Below are 26,034 nucleotides of genomic sequence, written 5' to 3'. Positions count from 1 at the left end.
TCTCCAAATATATTTCGTCAATTGCATGCAAATATCTTAACAACTAGTCAAACAAATCTTCGTCCTGCACATTCTACTCCAGCATTTCAAGTTAGTTATTAATGATGATAATAATAGTAATAATGTTTTGTTCTTTTTGTCTTATTTGTATAATGTTAATAAAATTATGAAAGAAAACAAATAAATAATATGCATAGAAACTTAATTATATCATTTTTTGTTGGATTCTATCATAGCTTAAATAACTGTTACACTATGTGTCAGACTTAATCAGTGGAGCTCATTCATATCAGGTAGAGACAGGTATCTACCTCAGTACAATGGAAGATGGTCGCGCAATTTCGTGAATTGATTGAGGTTAGATATTAACATCGTTGGATGCCGGCTCAGTGGTCTAGAGGTTAAGTGCTCGCACGTGAGACTGATAGGTCCTGAGTTTGAATCTCGCGACGCGGGGTCGTGGATGCGCACTGCTGAGGAGTCCCACAATAGAACGAAACGGCCTTCAAGCAGTGCTTCCAGGTTTTCTATGGTGGTCTGGCTTCAATTGATTCATGATCTCATCTATAAAATTACAAAAATCTCCACGAAACCCCCTTCTGACAATTAGTCAGTCTAGTTAGAATTTTTAATACTGTTCGATTATTGTTATATTTTTGTTATATCTAATATTGGAACACTTAATGTCGACTTTCTAATTGTGTCCTAATCCCCCAGCTATTTCTTTCACTTTAACCTTGAAAAAAGTTATTATAGTAGTATTGTAGTGAACAAAACACTAGTTGGGGACAATCGAATGTATTTAAGCAAAGATTACAGACTATCTCAATAAATTCTGATTACCAAACAATGAACAGTCAATTTGCAAATTAACAACCAATTGTTTCAATCTTCACTGTTTCTTCTCTTATTCCATTGCTCATGCATTTTCCAGACGTTTGCGTTTCATTTCAGTTCTTTCCTCATCGGTCTTCTGCCAAAATACATTCTATGTCTGACCCACACCATATACTACTTATATGGATATAAGTAGACCACACCACACTCGTCCCCCCTTTAAAGCATTCGTTCATGCGGTGGTTCTGCTCGCCATGCCACTATCTTCTTTCACTGCAGTCTGTGCCAAACTCTCCGTCAGAATGTCGAGTCTGCGGCGCGCTGACCTCCATAGCTCCGTCGACCTGCCGGGGCACCAACATCCGCATCCACCCGGCACCTGGGACGTTCAACACCCGTACTCCACCGGCCTGCTGAGCCATCTACATCCGATGTCCGCCCAGCAGCCGCACGTCCCACTGCTCCTCTCCGTCGACAGCACCCGCTACAGCCAACGCCGCCCCGCCAGAACACTCCACTCGACGCCAACTCTCCACACCAGACTGCCCCAACTAGCACCTCAACTCCAGACCCGCAGCGGCGTCCGCAGAACAGCACCCTTCCTCCTCCTGGTTGGCAGCGACACCAAATGTAGTGAACAAAACACTAGTTGGGGACAATCGAATGTATTTAAGCAAAGATTACAGACTATCTCAATAAATTCTGATTACCAAACAATGAACAGTCAATTTGCAAATTAACAACCAATTGTTTCAATCTTCACTGTTTCTTCTCTTATTCCATTGCTCATGCATTTTCCAGACGTTTGCGTTTCATTTCAGTTCTTTCCTCATCGGTCTTCTGCCAAAATACATTCTATGTCTGACCCACACCATATACTACTTATATGGATATAAGTAGACCACACCACAGTATTTCTTTTCTGTACTGGGAATTGTGTTTAGTGTGATCAGTTTCATTTGTTGTATACCATTAAAATAAAATGATCAGATTTGAGTCCCGGAGTGAACACCAACTCTAGAATGAAGGTACATCCAACTGACTGACAAGTCCCAAATAGGATGAAACATGCTTTTTCAATTCCACTTCTAGCCACTATCTATCTTTGATTATGAATACAGTGATCTTGAGTGCTATTAGAGGTATGAGGGCGGTTATCACTTCCCGGTTGCCCACACCGTGGAAGGGTTCTTCTAGAGGTACCTGAAAAGGAAATTGGGTTAGAAGTGGTCTTAATGACCTGAGAGCGTGACCTCAGTGCCCAAGGGACAACTGCTTGAGGTCGGTCACACACAACCTTTTTGTGGGTAGTTTTTGTGTTAGCTCCGTTCTTCTAAGGACCTTACCGCCGGAGATGGATATCCGTGGGATAAGGCGAGGTGTGCATTTTTAGGGTCGACGTTTTCTAACCCCACCCCTCCTTGTGGGAAGGCACCATCGCTGTTATGCTGGTTGTCTGAAGGAAACACCTTACTGCTGTCACACCTGTGTACAGTCGCCTTCGGACCTTGGGTTTGCTGCTTCTAGTCTTACCGCTCTTCAACCGACTTACCTGGCATGGTAGGACCTTGAGGAACGATTGTTCCAGCCAGTATAGTTCGATTGGTTCATCACGATAGGCAATCCCGACCACCACGTCAAGGTAGCAGCAGCGGTCGGGATCTATCTTTGCTTATAAAGCATATAAGTGTTTCTTTTAAATGCTTGAATTGAACTGATCACATTTTTTCTTGACAACAAAAAAAAACGTAGTCAATCTATTTGATTTTTATATATTTTCAAGTGTTTTCATCATTGTGTAGTATATCTAACTTCCTTTTATTATTTTAACCTGTAATATTTAAATCAACTTAATTGTAATGAACAGAATATAATGATCATGTCATAAACGACTTATTCAGAAAGTATGCTAAGCTTCTTAGTTTTTTTTGTTGCTTAAGAGCATGTAGGCTGATTTTGCTTAGTTATTATTACCTTTACATAATACAAAGTTAACGAGTTTCAAAGCACATTTTTTTAAAAACTGAAACTTATTAATTTTATTTAAGCACATAAATATTAGTATGAAGAATCACCATATACATATGCGCCGCACAAATCTCATTTGATTTGTGTGAGGGCTGGAATACTGGCTGAGTGCCCAAACTGAAACAATTGGTTTTCTTGGGGGACCACTCCACAAACCTCGGACCTAGTGGTCTGATCCGCAAGGTAATGGAATAACGTCAGGAGATGCAGTCCCATGGTAGCCAGTGACCAACAATAAGTTGATACGCTATTAGTTTTCTTAGGATCCTGGAGTCCATGTGCACTATTAGTTTGGAGTTGTGGTTTTCTAACTGTTGTAGTTGGGTCTTCCATATCCACCAACCTGGTTAAAGCGTCGAACATTCGCTTTTCGTTCTCTGAATTTCGTAAAGAACTTTGCGGCCTCGAAAAGACGGCGAGTAAGACCTCCCTGATATTGGCTGTATACATGTGGGCATATGAGAGCATTTTTTGAGGGAGAGCTGACTCTCCGTATCATCGACCGTACCAGGCATTCATGGGCCTTCAAATTCATATTGGATTTCAAAGCGAAATGCTCAAATTAGTAACGTGATAACTGAGTTAATGACAATAGATTAAGTTACATTTACTTTCATTTTTTCAAATAAAACTTATCATTTTATTTTTGTTATCTCTCTTTCCCTTTATCTATGTGGTGTGCAGAGTTCTGATTCCAATAGTGCTTCTTCATGTACAAGTTCTACACCAGGTTCACCATTTGTCACGGGTACATCATTAATTAGTACAACATTAGCTGCATCATGTTGTACTCGTTTAGACAGTAGTTATGTTGCTGTTGGTAGTAATAATATTAGTGGTAGTTGTAATACTACTGGTCAAATGATTTCATTATCTTCTCCTCCATTACGAAATTTAAACAACAGTGGTGGTTTTATATGTAATCATTCTAATACAAGTCATTTATCTTCACCAGTTAGTATACATTCTTATGGGACAGTTAATACTGGAATTGTAACTAATACACAACAACAACAACACGTACATTCTCCTCGACATTCTGGCCAGTGTTTTAATCATTTTGAATTTCCAAGTAAGCATTTCCCTATTAATTCATATTTAGTATATACACATTTACATCGTTATCTTTTTTTGTGTAGTCATTATCATGTCGTGTCAAACACTTAACATTTACGTCTACCACTTCACTAAATCTCATTGGGAAATCACCAGTCGCTTACCTTATTTTGTACTGAAACAAATTGAATACAATTATACTTGATCTACCAGCTTTTTAATAATCAGTTCCGTGTCTAGTCTTAGATGGTTAAGTAAAAACGTGCTCAATCTCTCCCCCCCTATATCTAGTAAAATCGGCGGCCTAAACCAGCAGGTCGAAAACGTAGTAAAAATATATGGTAGCAAATACTAGGGTGGGATGACCGTCAACCCTACCTAGGATTGCTTTTACTTATGTGTATGTCATGAAGCTCAAGAGTGAAAGTTTTTCTATAAGTGGTACACATATTATGTATAAAAGACATCCAGTTGTAACAAACTCGTTCTAAGGGATCGGAGACTATCTGCCTCCAAGAGGGGTGATATACCTATGTGTACTCTATGGGATATATAAGCGAAAACTTATGTGTTACTGGTGTTCATGTTACGTATACTTACCAATGGTGCGGCTTGCGTGCTAAGATCTGGGAGTATCGGTTTCCCTACAAAATCACATCTATATGGGACGTCCATGAGCTTTGAAACACGGAAACTGTTTTCAGCATAGCCAGGAAATTTCACCAGATAAGGCTTTACGAACCTTGAATTGGCTGAACACCAAACACCGTGTTCGCTCTTCAGGCAAGAAAGTGTATCTCATTTTTTTTAGTAGTTTGATATGTGTCAGGCACCCAAAAACAACATCTTACCTGAAATGAATTTGTGTCGACCAAGTTGCCGCACACAACTTCAGCATAAGGAAAAGGGAATTTAACAAAATCTTTAGCGAACGGATTTGGATTAATCATTGTACTAATAAACAGTGCAAAATAATATCATTCGATAGTAAATTTATGGGATAAAAAGAGTACGAAACATTATTTAAGTTCAAAGTCCTAGAGACCGATAAACGGTGAGTAGTATACCATCCATTTTTCAATGTTCAATAAGTATGCAATGTGTAACATTTTCGGGTATCTTTCTGTTCACTTATTGAGCGTATGCTACGTATAAATATATGATTTCGTTAGAACTCTAGCTTGCTCTAGTTTTCCTCATTTTTCATCTATCAGTCTGGGATGCACTACACCGTTGTTTTCATAGTTGGTGGATTCAAATAACTTTTATTTCTTAAGGTGAAATCTTCAGTAAAACTTACGCTTACATACATCACATGCCTACTAAATTGACGGAAAGATGGGAGGAAATACAGGTTACCACATACTTATTGAAAATTGAACAACAAGTGGATGACTCCACACCATATAATTGAGGTTATCTAACTGGATTTTAGGAATGTAATGCGTTGGCTCATTCTCAGATTCTCAAAATTCGGTGTAAATATGCTACAGAGCCCGACCTTAGCTCCTATTTTGATGTGGCGTCGGGCTTGTCTGTTGTGATGACTGTGGTGAGCTAAATTGGCCGGCACAAGTGTTTTTAGGTCCTATCATGCTAGACAGGTCGGTTTGAGAACTGTAAAACTAAAAGCAGCAACTTAAGACCCGAGGGCTAAGAGTTAATGTTGGTTGTAGAGAGGTATGACAACAGTAAGATGTTTCGACCAATCAATATCTGCAGCGATACTACCTCATAATCAAAGGAAGGGGGTTAGAAAAGGTGGAACGTAAAAGCCACACCTCGCCTTACTCCGGTGGTTAGGCATTTTGAAGTGCAGAGTCAACACATCAAAAACGTCCCATAAAAAGATCGTTAGACCGGTCTCAAGCAGTTTTCCCCTGGTTTCTACGGTCATACTCCTAGGTCAATAAAATCACCACTAGTCCAGCTTCTTCTTCAGGTCCCCAAAAAAGAAATATTTTTTTCACCGTATGGACAGCCGGGAAGTGGCAACTGCTCTCATCAATCTAACAGCACCCGAGATCATCATGCTACAGACGTGAGGATTCCAAGCTGGGTTTAGATTTTGATAAAGTTTGATAGTTTCTCAAATGTATGTCCCACCTACCTCTAGCGTGTTTTTACAGTTAGAAGTTCTATACTTGAACACCTAATCGACAGTAATCATTCTACGAATCCATAGTTTGATTTGATAGTTGTTTATGAACAGTTGATAATAAATTCGTTGAAAAGAGATCCCTTTCGCTGAACTTCGTGTTTTTAATTTTTACTGTTTAAATGGGAATTACCTGTCGATAATTGGTTTGTTCTCTGGGACAGTGGTTGTAATTTGGTCCCGTAGTTTTTCGCCATCCCATATTCTATGGGAAATTGTAAATTACTTGAAATCTTGTTCACTGATGATTCATCTTCATTGTTAGATTGTAGTATCGGTTATTATGTTAAGCCCATATGCCTTATTCTAACTTCTGGACAAGTCAATTCACCTATCCATCATGAGTCATGTTTTCACCTTGTCAATTATTCACTTACTAACCCTGACCATTTTTATATGAGCGTAGATGTGTGTACACTTCTTACCCTATTCATCTCATGTCTGTAACTTATTCTTGTGTGACTATAAATATTGATTAACGCTTGATAAAAGTGAGTTGGCTTATCCGCCATCTCCAATGCACATGTTTACTCATGTGCTTATGACTTTCTGGCCTGTGTCATTTGTTAATGAAACTGTATCTGCCGCTTCTCTTTGCCTTCTAATTTTTATGCACCGTTGAGATTGGAATCATAACGGTTATCCAGGTGAACGATTAGCGAAGCATGGCACTACAAAGTTTTCTAGTGTAGTTGTTGTGGTGCATACTACTTATGTCTGTAGACATAATTATCATGTAACACCAGTCTGAAGTAGAATGCTTGGCAGCAGAAGATTGAAAATATCGGATTGAAGGGAACAGGGATGCAAACAGAGAGTAATTATAATAGCAACAAGAATGAAGAAACGATGAAATTTGGTCTCCCCCACGACATATTTTTTTCTCAGGAAGGGTTTTGTGGAGATTTCAGTATTTTCATAGTTGAAATCATGAGTCGATTGAGCTAGAACACTAGGGAAAACCTGGAAGCATTGGACGGCCGTTTCGTCTTCTGGTGGGACTCCTCAGCATTGGTTGAGGTTAGACATTAACACAGTCGGATGCCGGCTCAGTGGTCTATCGGTTAAGTGCTCTGGCGCGAGACTGGTAGGTCCTGGGTTGGAATCTCGCGAGTGCGGGATCGTGGATACGCACTGCTGAGGAGTCCCATAATAGGACGAAACGGCCTTCTAATGCTTTCAGGTTTTCCATGGTGGTCTAGCTTCATTCAACTCATAATTTCAACTATGAAAATATTTTTTTCTGTCCGGTAATTAATTAGAATTGTTCTTTCGTATAGTACTTATTTTCCTATTGGATACGTTCGAATATTCCATGAATGGTGTTTACTTCTATAGTTTACAAATAATGTCACTAATAATACTTGTATTGTATTTCTATTATATTCAAGGTGTCAGTCATCCAATCATAGATAATCAGTTACTAGACGGGAATTTAAGTAATAATGTGAATAATAATGATTCTTTAATTAGGTAAGTGTTGGGTTATTGGATTATTACTTATTGTTTTATTTAATCACATATATATTGGTACAAAGCGGCACCAGATATATATGCGCTACACAAATCTCATTTGATTTGTGTGAGGGCTGTGATACTGCCCAGACTGAAGCAGGTGGTTTTCTTAGGGGACCACACCCGGAGCCTTTGACCTGAATGTCTGATCCACAAGGCAGTAGAGCATCGTGAGGAGATGCAGTCCCATGGTATCCGGTGACCAACGGTTGATTCATATTCCCTTTGTTCCCTCAGGATACTAGAGTCCATGTGGACCATTGGTTTGGAATGAGGGTTTTTCAACTCCCCTAGGTGAACTTTCTGTGTCCACCAACCTGGTTAAAGCTCCTACCGGACATTCTCTTTTCGTCCTCTCAATTTCGTAAACAACACCTATGGTACGAGAAGACAGTGGGTAGGACTTCCTTGGCAGAGGCTATATACCTGTGACCATATGAGAGCATTTTGAGAGGGAGAGCGGCCTCTCCCCACTCTCGGGCGTACCAGGGCATTTGGGGGCGGTTATTGGATTACCGCCTCACATTACCAGTAGATCGGTTTTATCACATACTTTATTATTATTATTATTATTATTTTACATGTCAATCTTCACTCAATAGAACTTAATGTAGCTTATCTTCAGACTAATTTACATCACTGGAACCAGAAACTTAAGATATAAACAGTTCATCATAATCTGACCATAGGTTATACTTTGTGAGACTATTCATATATTTCTCGGTTTGACAATATATATTATCCACTGATAATGCTAAACAGTAATTAGTTTCCACATTACTGAACTTTAATATTCCACAAGAAGGATAGAAGTATTCTTCACAAAAAAAGAAATAAATGATTAGCTATGCACAACTATTCACCGTTTATTGTCAGCTTCAGCTACGTTGATTGTAGTTTATTATGTAGTAGGTCTTATTAGCTCTTCCAAGCTGGGTATTTCTGTCTCCTTGTAGGTGTTTTTGGTTATGCAGTAAATCTATACAGTCAAAGTAGAAGATATGAATAAATTGGGTTATAATAGTCATTCGTTACTAAAAAAGTCGTTATTGAATGATTTCATTGGTAATCTAGATAAGTAGACTAATTCTTGTACTGTACTAGTGTTTTCATTGGACCCTAAGTTAGTGGTTGGTAATGGTGAAACATTTGTTTCGAAACCTGAAGATTTTAATTTCGAATCCTGAGGAGTGCTGAAGAGTCTTGTACTAGGATGAAACACCTATCTAATACTTCCTAGTTGTCAATGGTACTTATGTGGTGGATGCTACTTGCAAGGTTGTTTGTAAGTGTTGTGTAGCGGAAGGCGACGTCGGAGCTGCTACAATTGTTAGATGGAGTGAAGAGTTTCAGTCCATCGAAAGTACGGCGTTGGCAGAACACTTGGAGACCAAACGAGAAGACACCACGAGATGTGAATGGAAGATTGAAAGCTATGCATAATATATTATATAAATATTTTTTAACGTCTCACAGCAAATACACATCCCTCTTTCCTACTGTCGTGTTTTATATTTCAACTAAGGTCAATCTGTGATACACTCGCTCATCCTCTAAAAAAGACCTAAGATATGTGTTAATACAAGGAATATGTACTGTAAATGTTTTGTCGTTCAAATCAGTCTAATTTATGAATATTGTAACCTTAAACAATTTAGTATCAAACTGTCAATCTTTCATAGTTGAAAGCGTGAGTCAATTGATGCTAGACCACCATGGAAAACCTGGAAGCACTGGACGGCCGTTTCGTCCTCTTATGGGACTCCTCAGCAGTGCGCATCCACGATCCCGCACTCGCAAGATTCGAACTGTCAATCGTCAATTTATTGTCATGAGTAACATGTTATCAGTGATGTTGAAATGAATTTCTTTTTAGTGTTTCATTTCAATCAGTTATACACATGAATAGATTGATTATGATGTATTAAATTAGAATAGATCACATAATCAGCACAAAAAACTAGATCGAAATTTGTCCGATCAAGTGATTTACGTAATCACATTGATTGTACAAGTGATGCCAATTAGTTATTGTTATGTCATTGATATAAATATGCATAATCTATCCATTCAGTCAGTCAGTCACAACGTAGAACTTCGTACGTACGTACATACATCAGTTCGAGTTGCCATACCATATTAGCACAGAGATGCAGTTGTCGATTCAAACCCCATAGTGGTAGAAATAGTAAGAGTATAAGCATTAATGTGAAAGATTAGGGTTTGAAGATGTTATTGAAAAAGTATAATCCAGTGAGATAAATTTGGAAAGAGAAGAAAGAAAGGGACGTGAAGAATTAGAAGATTAGAATTTGGTAGAACACAAAGAGTGGGTGCACCTTCGCTATTACAAACGATTTTGAGCCATGTTGACCCTCGAAATGTCATGTCTCACCTTATCTCACGGATTTCCGTCTCCGGCGGTAAGGCCCTTTGAAGAACGGGACTAAGACGTCGAAAATTCCCCACAAAAAGGCCGTGCATGACCGGCCTCAAGCAGTTGTCCCTTGAACTCTAGGGTCACGATCTCAGGTCGTTAAGATCACCGTTAATCCAACTTCCTTTTCAGGTCCCTCAAGAAATACCCTTCCACGGTGTGGGCAGCCGGGAAGTGATATCAGCCCTCATACCCGTGACAACACACAAGACCAAGTTGGTCACATTCAAATCCTTTCTACACCTTCCAATAACACGTCAAATATCTATCCATTCAAGTTTCATTCAAGGATAATCAGTTATTAAAAGAATATCTCTAGCCAAAAACTAATCAAAATAACTGGAATTATATAAAGTTAAAAATATAAACTATTATTACATGGTTGAAATCATGAGTCAATTGAAGCTAGACCAACATGGAAAATCTGGAAGCACTGCTTTAAGGCCGTTTCGTCCTATTATGGGACTCCTCAGCAGTGCGCATCCACGATCCCGCCTCGCGAGATTCGAACCCAGGACCTACCAGTCTCGCGCCAGAGCACTTAACCGATTCAATTGACTCATGATTTCAACTATGAAAATACTGAAATCTCCACAAAAACCCCTTCGGATTATTATTACATGGTTATGCAGTGGTCGGTATTTTAATGGCTCTCCGTTTATCCTGTCATGGAAATAATGTTAGCATTTTTGAGAAGTTAGACAATAGTATTATATCTACCTCTTTCTCTCTTGCTTACCACGGTAAGATTCTTTCCGAATAATTGTAGCTGAATCATATCTTATTGAATAAGCTGTAACGAAATGAGATTTGAGCTGTTAGTAAAATGCGTTCACTAAATTTTGATTCATGCATGAATTAGAGAATCTTTGGAACTATACCACATCATCCTCTCATTTAAGCTGTATGAAACTAGAATACGACTATTTATGACGTAACTTTGATCCATTCGTGTAGGTTTCGACCTGGCTGTTTTACATGGCTTGATTAGTAGAATTTCCGTTGGTTGGTACCCGAATCTAGTCATAATTGACTTTAAATAGTATTTATTTATTTTATGACCTTTAAAAATTCCATTAAAACTTCTAATCATTTCTTCTTCTGTCTTTTTGTAGTACTGCGTCTTCTGCAGAAAGTGAAAGAACTGTTATTGACGTAAGTTTTGTTATCATGTGCCACATTTTATCGATCGACAATAGGTTGTGGACGTTAATGGTTATTTGTTGAATAATTCATTTATACTCCTCCAAACAGATTTATCTCTCAATTACCGTGTAGTTTAATATTACTATTATTGTTATAAACATGATAGACTCATCTAAGGGGTGCGAATTCGTTACTTACCTTATGTTCGAACACCGGTGATACTACTAGGCTGTTAAAAATAAAGTAGGTGAAGCGGAGTTCGGACATTCGACTTAATGGCTAAAAGTCAAACGGCATACCAACTATTGAGTCATCGCTCCACAAGTGTAGTTTGAAGACAGTAATTAGTCTATCCGGGTTTGAATGGTGCTTTATGATCTCAGTGAAATTTCTCATCATCATTCTCCATTGATCAGTATTCAGTCATGAATTATTCGTTTCACTTAGTTCTCCAAGTCTATTTTTATCAGCTTTTTCTCCATACCATGTATTTTCCGCCTGTGGCTCCTCCGGGGGCTACTGCCGGTCCCAAGCCCGGGTAAAGGAGGAGGGTTGGGCATGGGGTTAACGATCCCATCCCGTAGAAAAACCAACTCGTTAAAAATACGCTAACCAGAAAACATTATTCAAACCATTTAAACTCTGCCCTGGGAGTTGAAGGAATAATTATGAAGTCTCATGATGAAAGCCGAGTTCCTTCGGAAGTTATGAGGCCGATGCACCTTCTAACAATCAGAGTAACAATTTTTATAGGTACATGAAACGTCCGGACAATGTGAGAGACCGGAAGAATCTTCCAAATCGCTGCTTGCTACTGCATTTTCCAAGTTTACCACATGAAATCCAAAGTCAATTAGTCAGTCAGTTATTTAATCTTCAAGCCTAATTCTTGACCATTCCTTTGAAACTTAACTGTTAATTCACGTTTACTTTCCAATTAATTTAATATATATTTCGAGATGCGAATCTTTTTTTCCTTTCTATGTATAGTAATATGTGTGCCAGTTATTTTGAAATATCCACCTACTCTCTCTCTGTATCACCCTATCACTTACAGACATATGAACACGTACACATTTTAGTAATTTTATCTGTTTACTTTATGTTTTGATCTTTTATGTTTACTCAGAATTCAGTACACCGGTTTGAATCAATGGATAGTCAAGATGAATCATCTTTGATGAGAACTAATAGTGTAAGTTTACTGTTGTTTTAGTAAATGTACCTTTTTATGTTTATAATATTATGCTGTAAAATAGGTGAATATTTGCAGGCACATCTAGCTGACGAGTCCCAAATAGGACGAAAGGTGCGTTTTGCATTGTACTGCTAGCCACTATCCATCTTTGCCTAAAATGCTTGTCAATTAAGGCTATATCGAGGCAATATGCACAGTATGCACATATACCAATTAGAGACTGACCAGTTGCAGTGCTAACACATCCATGGGAAGATTCAAACTAACAATACTAAGTGAATTTAAACTTCACTCCATTGCATAAGCAAGTGGTTATCTGGACTCAGTAGCTGAATGGATAACGCGATGGCGTTTGAAGCGAAACGTACTGGGTTCGAGTTCCAGAGTGAACATCAACTCTGAGATGCAGGTACATCCAGCTGACGAGTCCCAAATAGGACGAAACGCGCGTCCTGGATTCCACTACTAGCTACTATCCATCTTTGCTTACAATAGGTAAATATTTGCTGAAAATAATTCTGTTTTCTATTTATTTCAGAAATAATAAATTTAAGGTTAAAAGAATGAAAAATTATCTACTTTGTCTTATAGTGAGGAAAATTTACGTTTTCTATGATGAGATTCGGTAATACTGTACAATCGTACTTGTAGTTATACATCGTAGTCTATGATTGTGTCAATAACCAATATATCGGGAGTTGGTTGAAAAATTCAAATAGTCTAATGATTAAGCGCTCATTACAAGATATGAAGGTCTTGGTTCCAATCCTCTGTAAGGTCGGGAATGTACGCTGCTGAAAGAGATTCTATACTCGGATGAGACGATGATCCGATGCTTCCCAGTTTTTAATGGTTGTCTAATTTAGTTTGGTTCATGGTCTTGTAGTGCCGTGCTTCGTTGACCGTTCACCGAAATGGAGTTTATCATTACCATCTTTGGACCAGGTATCTACTGGAAAATACAATCTGTGGCTCAGCTGTATTAAATATCCTTTAAATTATTTAAACAATTGGTTTTTCAAGACTTCTGCAACCGTTTCTCCTTTGAAATTCGTGTTGATGAACATAATTTTCAGTGCTGTAAATGTTCTTTGCGTTTAGGTGTTCTGGCTTCATGCTTTTTGCAAATGAACTTAAAAATCAAGATTATTTCGGCCAGAGGCTGACATCAACTGTTACGTCCTTCATCTGTCCACCCAATAATATGTAGGGGAGAACTCGTCTTGATCTAGGTTAAGGCCTGTAGATGATAGGTTAACTGGTTTAACCTTGAGGCTAGAAATAAGTGAGTCCGAGTCGAGACTAACAGCCTTGGGCAGAGAGACGGAAACTATGCTATCATCTGATTGGTTGACAAGCGAGTGAAAAGACTAGTCAACTGGAACACTACTTGATTTATTCCCTATTCAGATTGGTGTAAAAAGACACATGAATAAATAGATGACTAGCATGACCAAAACGTTCAAATAATTAGAAAATACGATTATGTTCGAAATAGGCATTAGGGTAGGAAAATAAAGTACAAGCACTGCTGAGGAGTCCCACAATAGGACGAAACGGCCGTCCAGTGATTTCAGGTTTTCCATGGTGGTCTAGCTTCAATTGACTCATGATTTCAACTATATATACAATAGGTTACGTTTAAATTACAATAGCTTTGGAATAGAGAAAGGTATGACAGTGAATCATGCATCAAATGAAAGCTTATAGTTTGTAGAATAAACTGGGGGACAAAACAAAATGTTAGTGATCTACAAATTTTGATTTAAGTGAAATAACTTCCCGAAAAATAGCTTCCGTTGTTTATGGCTTCTTTGTTTCTCTGTCCACACCAACTATTAATAACTAAGGAGCTATTTCATTGTAGTTTAAGATTGCTCAATGGTTGCCAGGGATCTAACTCAGGTTTCACGAGGTATGCATAATCTATAAATACATTGTGAGTTGAAATTCCAGTTTCCAAATTTGATCATTTGATGTTTATAGAACATTAATTATCTCTAGTACACTGGATGACTATATCCTGTCAATGTTCAGTAGAGACTTCTTATAATATTTGTTATATCTAGAGATTTGATTCTTGCTATGCCACGTACTACTAGACTACTTGAACGATCGAACCCGCAAGAGAGAAGACAGAAGACTAGTAGGAATTTTATTTCCCCAACAGTGTCAAGTATAGTACAAAAACCTCATGTATATATAGTTTTTGACTGAAAGTTAATCATCATTTCGGACAGCCAATAGGCACATAGTGGGTCTTTCTTATTCATTCAATAGGGAAGCTACACGTCAACATTCTAGAATGTTCCCCTAGTGGTGATTGGATGGAATATCTTCGGCTCTTTCTGGGCTTCTTGAGGCTTCCTTGAGTTTGCCAACGAACCATCCTTACAATATTCATTATCCCTATTGAACAATTACGGACCATTTTTCCGGTTTCAATATTCCATAAGATTCTATGATATCAAAGCTATACATAAACTTGTAAATATTCTTGTTTTCTATAGTTGAAATAGCCTTGGAAGTTTAGCTTTTTTGTATATTTCCTGTTTTCTTTGTCTTATGGTCAAAAGTGTATAATGTAAAAGACATCTGATGGACTAGAGAACAGTTAGGAATTCAAAGCTTTGTGTACCAGACGTTTCGTATACCTACGGATGATCATTGTTTTTACTCTATTTCATTATAATAGATATCAGTTACACTAAAAGAATGGGATATACCAATGGAAAATTTATTTATTGGTGAAATAATTGGACGTGGTACATTTGGTACAGTATATCGTGGTAAATGGCATGGTGAAGTAGCTATTAAACGTATCGATTTTGATCCAGAAGATGTAGATGATTCAATACGTGTTGAAGCATTTAAACGTGAAGTTGCATTATTACATAAAACACGTCATGAAAATTTAGTATTATTTATGGGTGCTTGTATGAAAGCACCTGATTTAGCTATTGTTACACAACTTAGTCGAGTAAGTGTTTTTCCTTTTCTGTGTATGTCCCTGTATTTGTTTCTTATTTTCTGTTTCACAAGGAATTTTTATAATTAGAAGGGGTTTTGTGGAGATTAGATATTAACATCGTTGGTCTATCAGTTAAGTGCTCTGGCGCGAGACTGGTAGGTCCTGGGTAGGAATCTTGCGAGTGCGGGATCGTGGATGCGCACTGCTAAGGAGTCCCACATTAGGACGAAACGGCCTTAAAGCAGTGATTCCAGGTTTTCTCTGGTGGTCTAGCTTCAATTGACTCATGATTTCAACTATGAAAAAAGTTTAGTTAATTACTTGGATTCCAACTTATAAATCGCTAGTTCGAAACTGTCTTCACATTTATTTCAATTCTAGGTTGTTAGATTATATCACTAACCCTTATAGCTTGTAGCTGTGCATACATAACTATAAACCTTCTCACGTGACTTATTGGATGATATAATTTTCCTTTGACAATATTTATCTGCGTACGTTTTCTCTTTTCGTTCTTACTAATCATTATCCTTTTTTCTTTCTACCAATATTCAGGGTGAAACATTATATCATTTAATTCATGATCGTGATAATATTATGCCAATTAATCGTACAATAAGTATAGCTAGTCAAATAGCTAAAGGTATGGGTTATTTACATGCTAAAGGAATTGTACATCGTGATTTAAAAACTCGAAATTTATTTTTAGAAGATAATTCACGTGTTGTTATTGGTGATTTTGGTGTATTCAATTTTGTACGTCTTTGTAAAAAAGCTAAGTAAGTTCATCTATATATATCTATTAATGACTTATCTTAATTATATTTCAATTAATGATCGGTTAAGTGCTCCGGTGCAAGACTGGTAGGTCTTGGGTTGGAATCTCACGAGGCGGGATTGTGGATGTACACTTCTGAGGAGTCTCATAATAGGACGAAACGGCCGTCCAGCGCTTCCAGGTTTACCATGGTGGTTTAACTTCAATTGACTCATGATTTCAACTATGAAAATACTGAAATCTCCACAAAATTTCCTTCTGATTAATGATATCAGTTATTGATTGTCAGTTAGAGCTATACATACACATTACCTTTTTAAAATCTGCTTGGTCAAAGAAGTTAAGTGAAATAACCTAAAATTGATCACAATACATTCCTCTAGAACTTCAAGTTCAATGTTTCTTTACATATACCTTTTATCATCTCGTCGTCTCGAATTGTATTTTCAGTGTTTAATATTTCTCATCGACCTGGTACAGCCGAGAGTGAAGAAGGCCCACCCTCTCGAAATGCTCTCACATGGCCACGTGCATACAACCACTACTAGAGAAGTCCTACTCAATGCCTTCTCGTGACGGGGGTGTTTTTTACGAAATTGAGAGGACGAAAAGCGAATATCCGGCGCTTTAACTGGGTTGGTGGACACGGAGGGTCTACCTAGTGGAGTTGGAAAACCTTGATTCCAAACCAATGGTCCACATGGACTCCAGTATCCTGAGGGAACGAATGGCGTATGAATCAATCGTTCGTCACCGGCTACCATGGAACTGCATCTCCTCACGTTGCTCCACTGCCTTGCGGATCAGCCCTTAAGGTCAAAGGCTCCAGGTGTGGCCCCCTAAGAAAACCACGTGCTTCAGTTTAGGCACCTGGGTAGTATCACAGCCCTCACACAAATCTTATTTGATTTGTATGGCGCATATGTATTTGGTGCCACGTTTTACCAATATTTATGCGTTTAAATAAATCAATCAATAGAATTTCTCATCGATAATGCTCAGTCATGAAAATTAGAAGTTGACACATCTATGCATCGATTCAATTTGTCGCACCATATTGACACAGTGAAATAAAATTGTTTTAAGACAAACTCCAGAGTAGTAACTGTATCAACAGTAGTAGAAAAGATAAGATATAGAATGGTCTAAGGAGATTTCAGGGACTACATTTCAAAGGATAATGCTTCTTTCCAGTCTTTATTGTTTAAGTTCATGAATTACTTTATTTTTCCACTGTCCCTTGATACCTTTTCATTGTGATCATTGTATATGTATTTTTTTCTTCATTGAATGGGGGGGGGAATTTTTAGATGGGGCAATTATTTAAATGTTCCACCATTTTGGTTATGCTATATTGCACCAGAAATTATTCATGCACTTAACATTGGTTATGTACTGGCTACTACAACTAATGAACTACCATTAACTACATCTTCCGATGTTTTCGCTTTTGGGTAAGTAAAAAAAAGATATAGTTATGGAATAATGTTGTAATAGTGTGACAGTGTGTGTAAGAATGCATATAAAGGACTTCCCTGGCAGTGGTTGTATGCACATGGATATGTGAGAGTATTTGGAGAGAGGGAGAGCTGACTCTCCGTATCATCGGTTGGACCAGGGCACTTGGGGCCCTGATCATGAAATTATTGAAAAAAACAATTGTTCGCTTAAATATTTTTTCATTTTTTGAAAAATTTACCTCTACAAAAGTAGTGAAACTGGCGTTTATCTGATTTTCATAGTTGAAAGCGTGAGTCAATTGAAGCTAGACTACTATGGAAAACCTGGAAGCACTACTTTAAGGCCGTTTCGTCCTTTTATGGGACTCCTCAGCAATGCGCGTGCACGACCTCGCGCCAGAGCTTTTAACTGATAGACCACTGAGCCGGCAGGTCCTGGGTTCGAATCTCGTGAGGCGAGGTCGTGGATACGTACTGCTCAGGAGTCCCACAATAGAACGAAACGGCCATCCAGTGCCTCCATGTTTTCCCTGGTGGTCTAGCTTCAATTGACTCACGCTTTCAACTATGAAAATACTAAATCTCCACAAAACCCCTTCTGTTTATTTAATTGTTTTATCAGTTCTGTAAGTTAATTTCGAGGTTTTAAATCGATCTCCTCTCCCGTAAAATGAGCTAATTTCATTACATAACTTCATTCAAGTAATCATTATATGTTTACGTTCTCTATAAGGTTATAACTGCCCTTTTTAAAAAGCTATCTCCCCTAATTTTTCAGAATATTTGTGTAAACACTGTCGGGTAATAATAATAATCGGTGCCAAAGCATGTACCCAAGTTTCGATCTAGTTATGACATTTACTCATATCACTGAAAAGCCAAAGCCCCAGTATCATCTGCGAATTTTACAGTCAATGATATTGGTGCATTTATTATACAGTTCGCAGCAATTATTATAATTTGCCTTAGTTTCAATCTGGATCGAGTGAAAAAAAGTTTATATTCTAGCAAACTTCTTCCTCTAACATATATTGCATCGAAAGATATCATCGCGGTAGTCTGCATTAGGGTCTACAAGTTATTTGATTACCGCAATTAAAAATAAAGGAACTTTTTAGTAGTCCCATTTATTGTAGACGCTTAATTGTCACGTCTTCTCTAAAACCAGCTGTGAATCGATCGTACATGAGCATCATGTACTGAAATTGGCTCCATGGCCTTTGACATCTCACAGGCTCTCCTGATTATTATAGTCTCGCCGGTGAATGATTGCTGGTGCTGACTTTTAAATTTCTCGCAAAAGGTCTCTATTGTGATCTTGACCAGAGTGCTGTTAAGGGTATGAAAATCGTCGATTCCCAATTGCCCACAATGTGGAACAGTACTCCTCTAGGGGCCTGAAAAAGTAACTATATTATAAGTATTAGTGACGGTATGGAAACACGACCACAGTGCTTAGTTTCCGATGCTTGAGACTATTCTGGCAGTTATCTGTGAGTAGTTTTTAATGCCGAAGCACTGTGTTTCTTAGACCTCTTTGGCATGGCATTTTTCTGAATTAATGAGTGTTGCAGCTAATATGAATGGGTGGGGTTATGATGATGTTTAAACCCTATCACTCCATCAAAATAGCATTTACAAATGTGTCTCCATCTTGAATGACTCGCTAATTTGATTAACCCTTACTTCCTTTTTTGTCATCGACAATATTTCTAAAGTTTCATGTTTAATTGAATGTTTTTCTTCAATAATATCTTAGTACTGTATGGTATGAACTGTTAACTAATGAATACCCTTTCAAAGGATTACCTGCTGAAGCTATCACCTACTTAGTTGGACATGGTGTAAAACCGAATTTACGAATTCAATGTCCTAAAGATTTTAAGGTAAGTGCTTGTTTTCTATGTGTTTTTCTTTTCATGTTTCTCTGTTAACCGATCTTTGATAAATAATTTAAGACCTAGCACAAATGTTCATCCAAATTAAGTTGTTACACAATGAAGCGAGAGAGGAAATTATTTATTTATTTGAGCACATAAAGAAAGCAAAAGAAAGTTACAGCAGGGTTGACCCTGGATTCTATTCTGAGCCATGTCTGTAGCTGCTGTGTTGCACCGTCTCTAGGACCACAACCAGGGAGTCGTAAAAGATAACATATCATACACCAACCATTTCTCCGCTTTATCCAACCAGCCCCAGCGTCGGCAAATAATGTACCACATGGAGTTCTCTGGGACGATGTTCGTAGAATATGTCTAAGCCACCGAAGTCGATGTTTCAAGATAGTAACACTAATTGAATTATCGTCGCTCTGCCCGAACACGATGCCGAGCCTCTGCATTATTAACATGGTGTTACAACTGAATGTCAGCAATCCTTCAAAGACAACAATGATCAAGAACAGAGAGTCTTTTAACATCCTCAGGTCGGAGCGGCCAGGTTTCACAGGAATAGAGCAAAACTGCTCTCACCGGTGTGTTGTAGACTCGACCTTTTACAGTCAGACTAACATCACGAAGGCGCCAAAGATGGCCCGTATTGGCATAAGCCTCTCTAGCTTCCACTATACATGAATTGATCTGATCACCGACGTCACCACCAGCACTTACTCAGCTACCCAGATACATGAACTTGACTTGTCTGCTCGCCACTGAGATTTCAGGTTGAGGTTCCTGCCAGTTTTGTGGAAGTACTTTACACTTCGAAGGTGCAAAGTAGGTGTCATACCTACGGACACTAATTGCCAACTGATTCAGTGCGGATCACATGGCTTAGGTATCATCACACAGTAGGACAATATCATCCGCATACTCAAAGTCGGAAAGTCTGCGGGCAACAGATTCACACCATCATTAAGTGCATCCATCAGAGCTGTTCCCTGGAAGTCATCGGCAGCAAAGTTGGAGAGGGATGGTGAGATTGGGCAGCTCTGTCTAACCTTGCTTCTGGGTTGGGTGGTTGTATGCCTTCGCCCTGCCTGAGATGTTAGTATATACGGCTTTCAATATGCTAATAAACTTCTCAGATACACCTTTCTTAAACAGACAATCTCAAAGAACAGTCCTGTCCAACGAATCGAAGGGGGGGCCCTAATGTCCAGAATCATTACGATTGTTAGCTTGTATGACGGTGTTCTAACATTTGGCGGAGGGTTAAGATACGATCAATACATCGTCGACCAGGACGAAAACCAGCCTTCTCACGAGTCAATGTTTCTCGAGCTTTGAATAATCTGCGAAGTATGACGGAAGCCAGTAGTCAAGACACGATTGGAGATAGACTTATCCAGCGATAGCTGTTATAGAAACGACGTGAATGAGTCAATTGAAGCTAAATCACCATGGAAAGCCTGGAAGCACTGGACGACCGTTTCGTCCTATTATGGGACTTATTAAGTAGACCAATTTCGATTAATTCATCATATTACACAAAATTCTTTACATCAGTTTTGATGTTAGCGGAAATAAGTTTGTTATTTGTATTGTTGATTGTGTATTTTTAATTTTTATATAGTTGATTAACAGTGAGTGATAATATATGTAGAACCTGGTACATACATGCTAAACTACTTCAGAACGAAGAAATGAAATCTATCATGACAACTATCAATATATATTTATTATTTATTTATTTAAGCACATAAACATTGGTACAAGAGGGCACCAAATACATATGCTCCACACAAGTCACTTGATTTGTATGAGGGCTGGGTTACTGCCTGGTTGCCAAGACTAAAACGGGTGATTTTCTTGGGGGGCCACACCCGGAACCTTTGACCTAAAGGTCTAGTCCACAAAGCAGTGGAGCATCGTGACGAGATGCAGTCCCATGATAGCCGGTAACCAACGATTGTTTCATACGCCATTCGTTCCTTCAGGATACTGAAGCCGATGTGCACCATTGATTTGGAACCAAGGTTTTCCAACTCCCCTAGGTGAACTTTCCGTGTCCACCAACCCTGTTAAAGCGTCGGACATTCGCTTTTCGTCCTCTGAATTTCGTAAAAACTTTGGACGCGAGAAGGTAGTGAGTAGGACTTCCTTGGCAGTGGTTGTATGCACATAGCTATGTGAGAGTATTTGGAGAGGAAACATATCGTAGTCTGATAGTTAATGACTTCATAGAAGTTAGGTTGTTGGTTGGCATAGGTAATTAATGTACTAACCACATCAGTCGAATATATATAGCCTCATCATTCTATTTTCAATGCCTGCTCAGTATTCGGAGTATGACTTCACTATTGTCTTGCTCGGTGGTCTCTGCATACGGCAAAATCGCAGATAACCTGGTTATTCTATCCCAGATACACCAACAAATGCATGTCAAGAGAAACAGTGTGTCAACAGCCTATGCATCAATAGGCTGTGAAACAGGTGGAAACTTTCACATCTCTTGTAAACATCATCGATGAACGTGGAGAATATGATGTAGACGTAAAAACACGGACCGCATTCCTACAGTTGAACAACATATGGAACCCAAAACAACTGTCATCCAATATCAAAGTCACAATCTTTAATACAAACATCAAGACAGTTCTACTGTATGGAGCTGAAACACGTAGAAAAATACCACAACCATTATCAACAATGTACATGTATTTATAAACAATTTTCTCTTCAAGATACTAAATGTCCATTGACCGGATACCATTGACAAAAGTCTATTGTGAGAGAGATTAGGCCAGCTTCCAGCTGAAGAGGAAATTATTAAAAGACTGGAAGTGGATAGGACATACATTTGGTAAATCATCAAACTGCATCACGTGGCAATCCTCAACTTTGTATCCTGAAGGTATTCGGAAAAGAGGAAGTCCAAGAAACACACTGCGTCGGGAATTAAAAAAACGGACATCAAAAGGATGAATCGCAGCTGGAAACAGTCAGAAAGTAGAGCTGAGGACAGAGTTTTAGTGTAGAATTGGGGGGGGGCAGCTTATGTTCCTCCACGAGGAGTGACAAGACTAATTTATATATATCAGTAACGATAATATTATAAACAATATTTTGATTGTACTTTTTTTTTTACCGATTTAGGAAATTCTTGTTCAATGTTGGGCATACAATCCAAGTAAACTGACCAGAATTTACCACTTTAGTTAAATTATTACATCGTCTGCCAAAATTACATCGTAGTCCTTCTTATCCAGCTACACCATATACTGGTGTAGCATCTGGATCACATGGTAGTCTTCTAGCTTAATAATGATCAATAAACCAGCCTAAGGATCGATTCGTAAAATACAACATTATCTATCATCTGGGATTTCTCTTGATGTTATGATGAATGATGTGAAGAAGCCTACACTTTTTCCTTTGATTTCATCATAGTTAACTCCACTGTAATACTAGTTGAACAAATTCAAAAGTTCGTAATTCGGAGTACCTTGGCTATGTAAGTGACCTAAACAACAAACAATTTACTTTCTTGTCCACCGAACTTGCATACATATTTACTTTGCCTTTAAAATTAAAACTTCCTTGAGCACTTTTCATCTTTTTTTATTCTCTAAGCTGCTAGTCGTGCATGTATCAGTTAATGTACATTGTTTTACTAAATTGAACTGATATCTTAAGCGCTATTTACTTGTGATCCTATTTGTCTCACAATTACATACATATACAAACACACAAACACACCTCGACGACGACGGCGCATTCTTCATTAAACATGAAGCATTTCATATGAAAAGTCCTGTGTTTGAGTGTACATGTATACGAACTGTATCACTCTATAGTGTTTGATAGCAAATACATACTGTATATTCTTTCTTTCTTTCCCAAGGGGTACCGGTTGTTTGTTTAGTTTATTTTTTTTTACTAGTCTTTCATTTCACTTACTAATTACACAATAGAATGTGTTGTGTAGAAGAGAACGAAATCTATGTGTGTGTAGACGTGCAGGTAGATGGATTCCACTTTGTTAAAGAAGGTTGTCAATGATTTGCACAGAATTTTTTCCCTCTCTATTTGTTTATATTGTAAATGTAATTTGTACACCTTATTTACTAATATTATATCGTTCTATTTTCCTTTCTGTACATGATTGTAAATGATAAATTACAACTTACTATTTATATAATAACTAATCATTATTATTATTACCTTTTCTGGTTAACTTTGTACAAATACTTCTCTTGTTTAACTGAATTATAAAAAGAAACAATTTGAATTGTGATGTATTATTAATGCCTTTTTTCTACCTCTCTCTTCACTGCTCTACATGAATGTTTAGAGGTTAAGCGCTCGTGCAAGAGACTGATAAGAATTGGGTTCGAATCCCGCGAGGTGGAGGTCGTGGATGAGCACTGATAGGGAGTCCTACAATAAGACGAAATGGCCGTACAGGGCTTTCAGATTTTCCATGATGGTCTAACTTCAATTGACTCATGAATTCAACTATAAAACCCCTTCTGATTAATGTTTATGTTGAAGAGGACGTGAATACATTTTAGGATTTAATGAAGTCTAAATAGTTTAACAATCATCTAAAAAAATAGGTCACTTGATTAGCGACTAGATATCTTTTATAGTCTAGTACAAAAGTTCCATCTCTTTTTTTTCTTTCGATAAAAGAAAATCTAGAAAATATGTGGTGCTTACGTCTCATACTGTGAAGCTTAGTGACATCTGATTAAATCTTACATTAAGTATCAGTTCTTTCAAGACAGTGGGTACACTTTTCCCGATAAGTGCTAACAAGAACGAAACTTAGGTCCAGGGTTTTTTGTTGACTGCTTCCAACCATCTGAAGTCTCAACATAGTGTAGATAATGACGAGTTATCTGGGTTAATAGACATATTTCAACTTTATTGATAGAATTTGATCATCATTGAAGAAAATGAATAGGAACACTACTTAGTAACTAATTAGTTATGAATCTGCTGGGTCAGTATAATATGACATTACAACAGGGGATGTAAAAATATGAGTGGCAGAGGTGTTTTCTCCAAGAAGATTGATTGGATATATAATTAATAACATCTCCTTAGTCTTGAGTTAATGTCATCCTTATTTTACAATCTGATAGATGTCGACTATAACGTGATAACGAGATCTTGAGTTGGACTACTAAGATGATATATAACATTGTCCAAAATTTCCTCAATGATTTCTAGTTTTTGTCATGATGTATCAAGATTATGAAAGAACAAGTTTCACCATTACAGTCGTCAATGACCATAGCATATTCGTATAATTCACATAACAATAAGAGAAATTGAAAGGTTATGGTGGAGATGAATTTGATTTGTAGACTTGATTCGTCACAGATTGGTTACAATTGAAAATGAAGGACGCGACTGTGCAATAGTAGTGTATAGCCAGGACCTTCAGGTATTGTGACCATCGAATACCACTAGAACCGCTGGGTCAGCGTCAAATGATGTAGTGTCAATTTAAGTCAACTCAGTCATTCTAATGCTTAAGTGTTTATTGAGAAACTTGAAGACCCTGATTTACACTCATGAAAAGGTAGTAGTGAGTACATATTGGCACAAAATCTCATACTAGGACAGAGGGGTTATTTAACCTTCTTTTACTACAACTAAAGATCATTCTGTCATGAATAGAATCTGCAATTTTTCAACGACTAACAAATTATAGCACACAACTATTTTTATTTATTTAAACACATAAATATTGGTACAAGGAAGCACCAGATAAATATGCGCCACACAAATCTCATTTGATTTGTGTAAGGGCTGTGATACTGCCCAGGTGCCCAAACTGAAGCAAGTGGTTTTCTTAAGGGACCACACCCGGAGCCTTTGACCTAACGATCCGATCCACAAGACAGTGGAGCATCGTGAGGAGATGCAGTGCCATGGTAGCCAGTGACCAACAATTGATTCATACGCCACTTGTTCAATAAGGATAGTGGGGCCCATGTGAACCATTGGTTTGAAATCAAGGTTTTTCAACTCCCCTAGGTGAACTTTCCGTGTCCACCAACCCGGTTAAAGCGCCGGACATTCGCTTTCGTCCACTCAATTTCGTAAACAACACCCCTGCCACTGTGAGAAGGCAGTGAGAAGGACTTCCCTGACGGAGGCTACATACACGTGGTCATGTGAGAACATTTCGAGAGGGAGAGCGGACTCTTCCCACTCTCGGCCGTACCAGAGCATTTCCGGGGCAGCAAACAATTAAGAAAAATGTGTTTACTGAATATATATACAATATCAAGAAAAAGGTCCAAATTTACAAAATCAATTTTTCTTAAAAAAAGTTACAAATCAAAGAACAGAGACAATAAATAACCGGCATCAAGTTGAGAGCACAAAAGAATGGAAAGACAAATTACGTAATCTCTCTCTCTCACACACACACGTACATACAAGTTTGTTCACATGTCTGTCTGTATACCAATCTATACATCCATTAATTGTATATGTCTATCAAACTATCAATAAAAGGTATGATAAACATGTGTGTGTACGGACACTAAG

General features: G+C 38.0%; 1 protein-coding gene across 1 annotated transcript; it reads left to right on the top strand.

Annotated features, from left to right (window-relative positions):
* Positions 1-23,767, top strand: Smp_037210 (protein kinase; the record flags this gene model as incomplete). Its single annotated transcript, XM_018790652.1, has 10 exons — positions 1-90; positions 3,550-3,937; positions 7,471-7,552; positions 11,147-11,186; positions 12,307-12,372; positions 15,071-15,355; positions 15,902-16,125; positions 17,435-17,578; positions 19,344-19,470; positions 22,621-23,767. Coding segments are annotated over 10 exons (1,512 nt in total), but the record flags the coding sequence as incomplete, so codon positions are not given.
* Between the last annotated feature and the right edge of the window lie 2,267 nt (positions 23,768-26,034).

This window comes from Schistosoma mansoni, assembly GCF_000237925.1.
Source record: "Schistosoma mansoni, WGS project CABG00000000 data, supercontig 0041, strain Puerto Rico, whole genome shotgun sequence".
NCBI lineage: Eukaryota > Metazoa > Platyhelminthes > Trematoda > Strigeidida > Schistosomatidae > Schistosoma > Schistosoma mansoni.
Note: the sequence above shows the minus strand (reverse complement) of the source record. Positions and strands in the feature narration are given on the sequence as shown.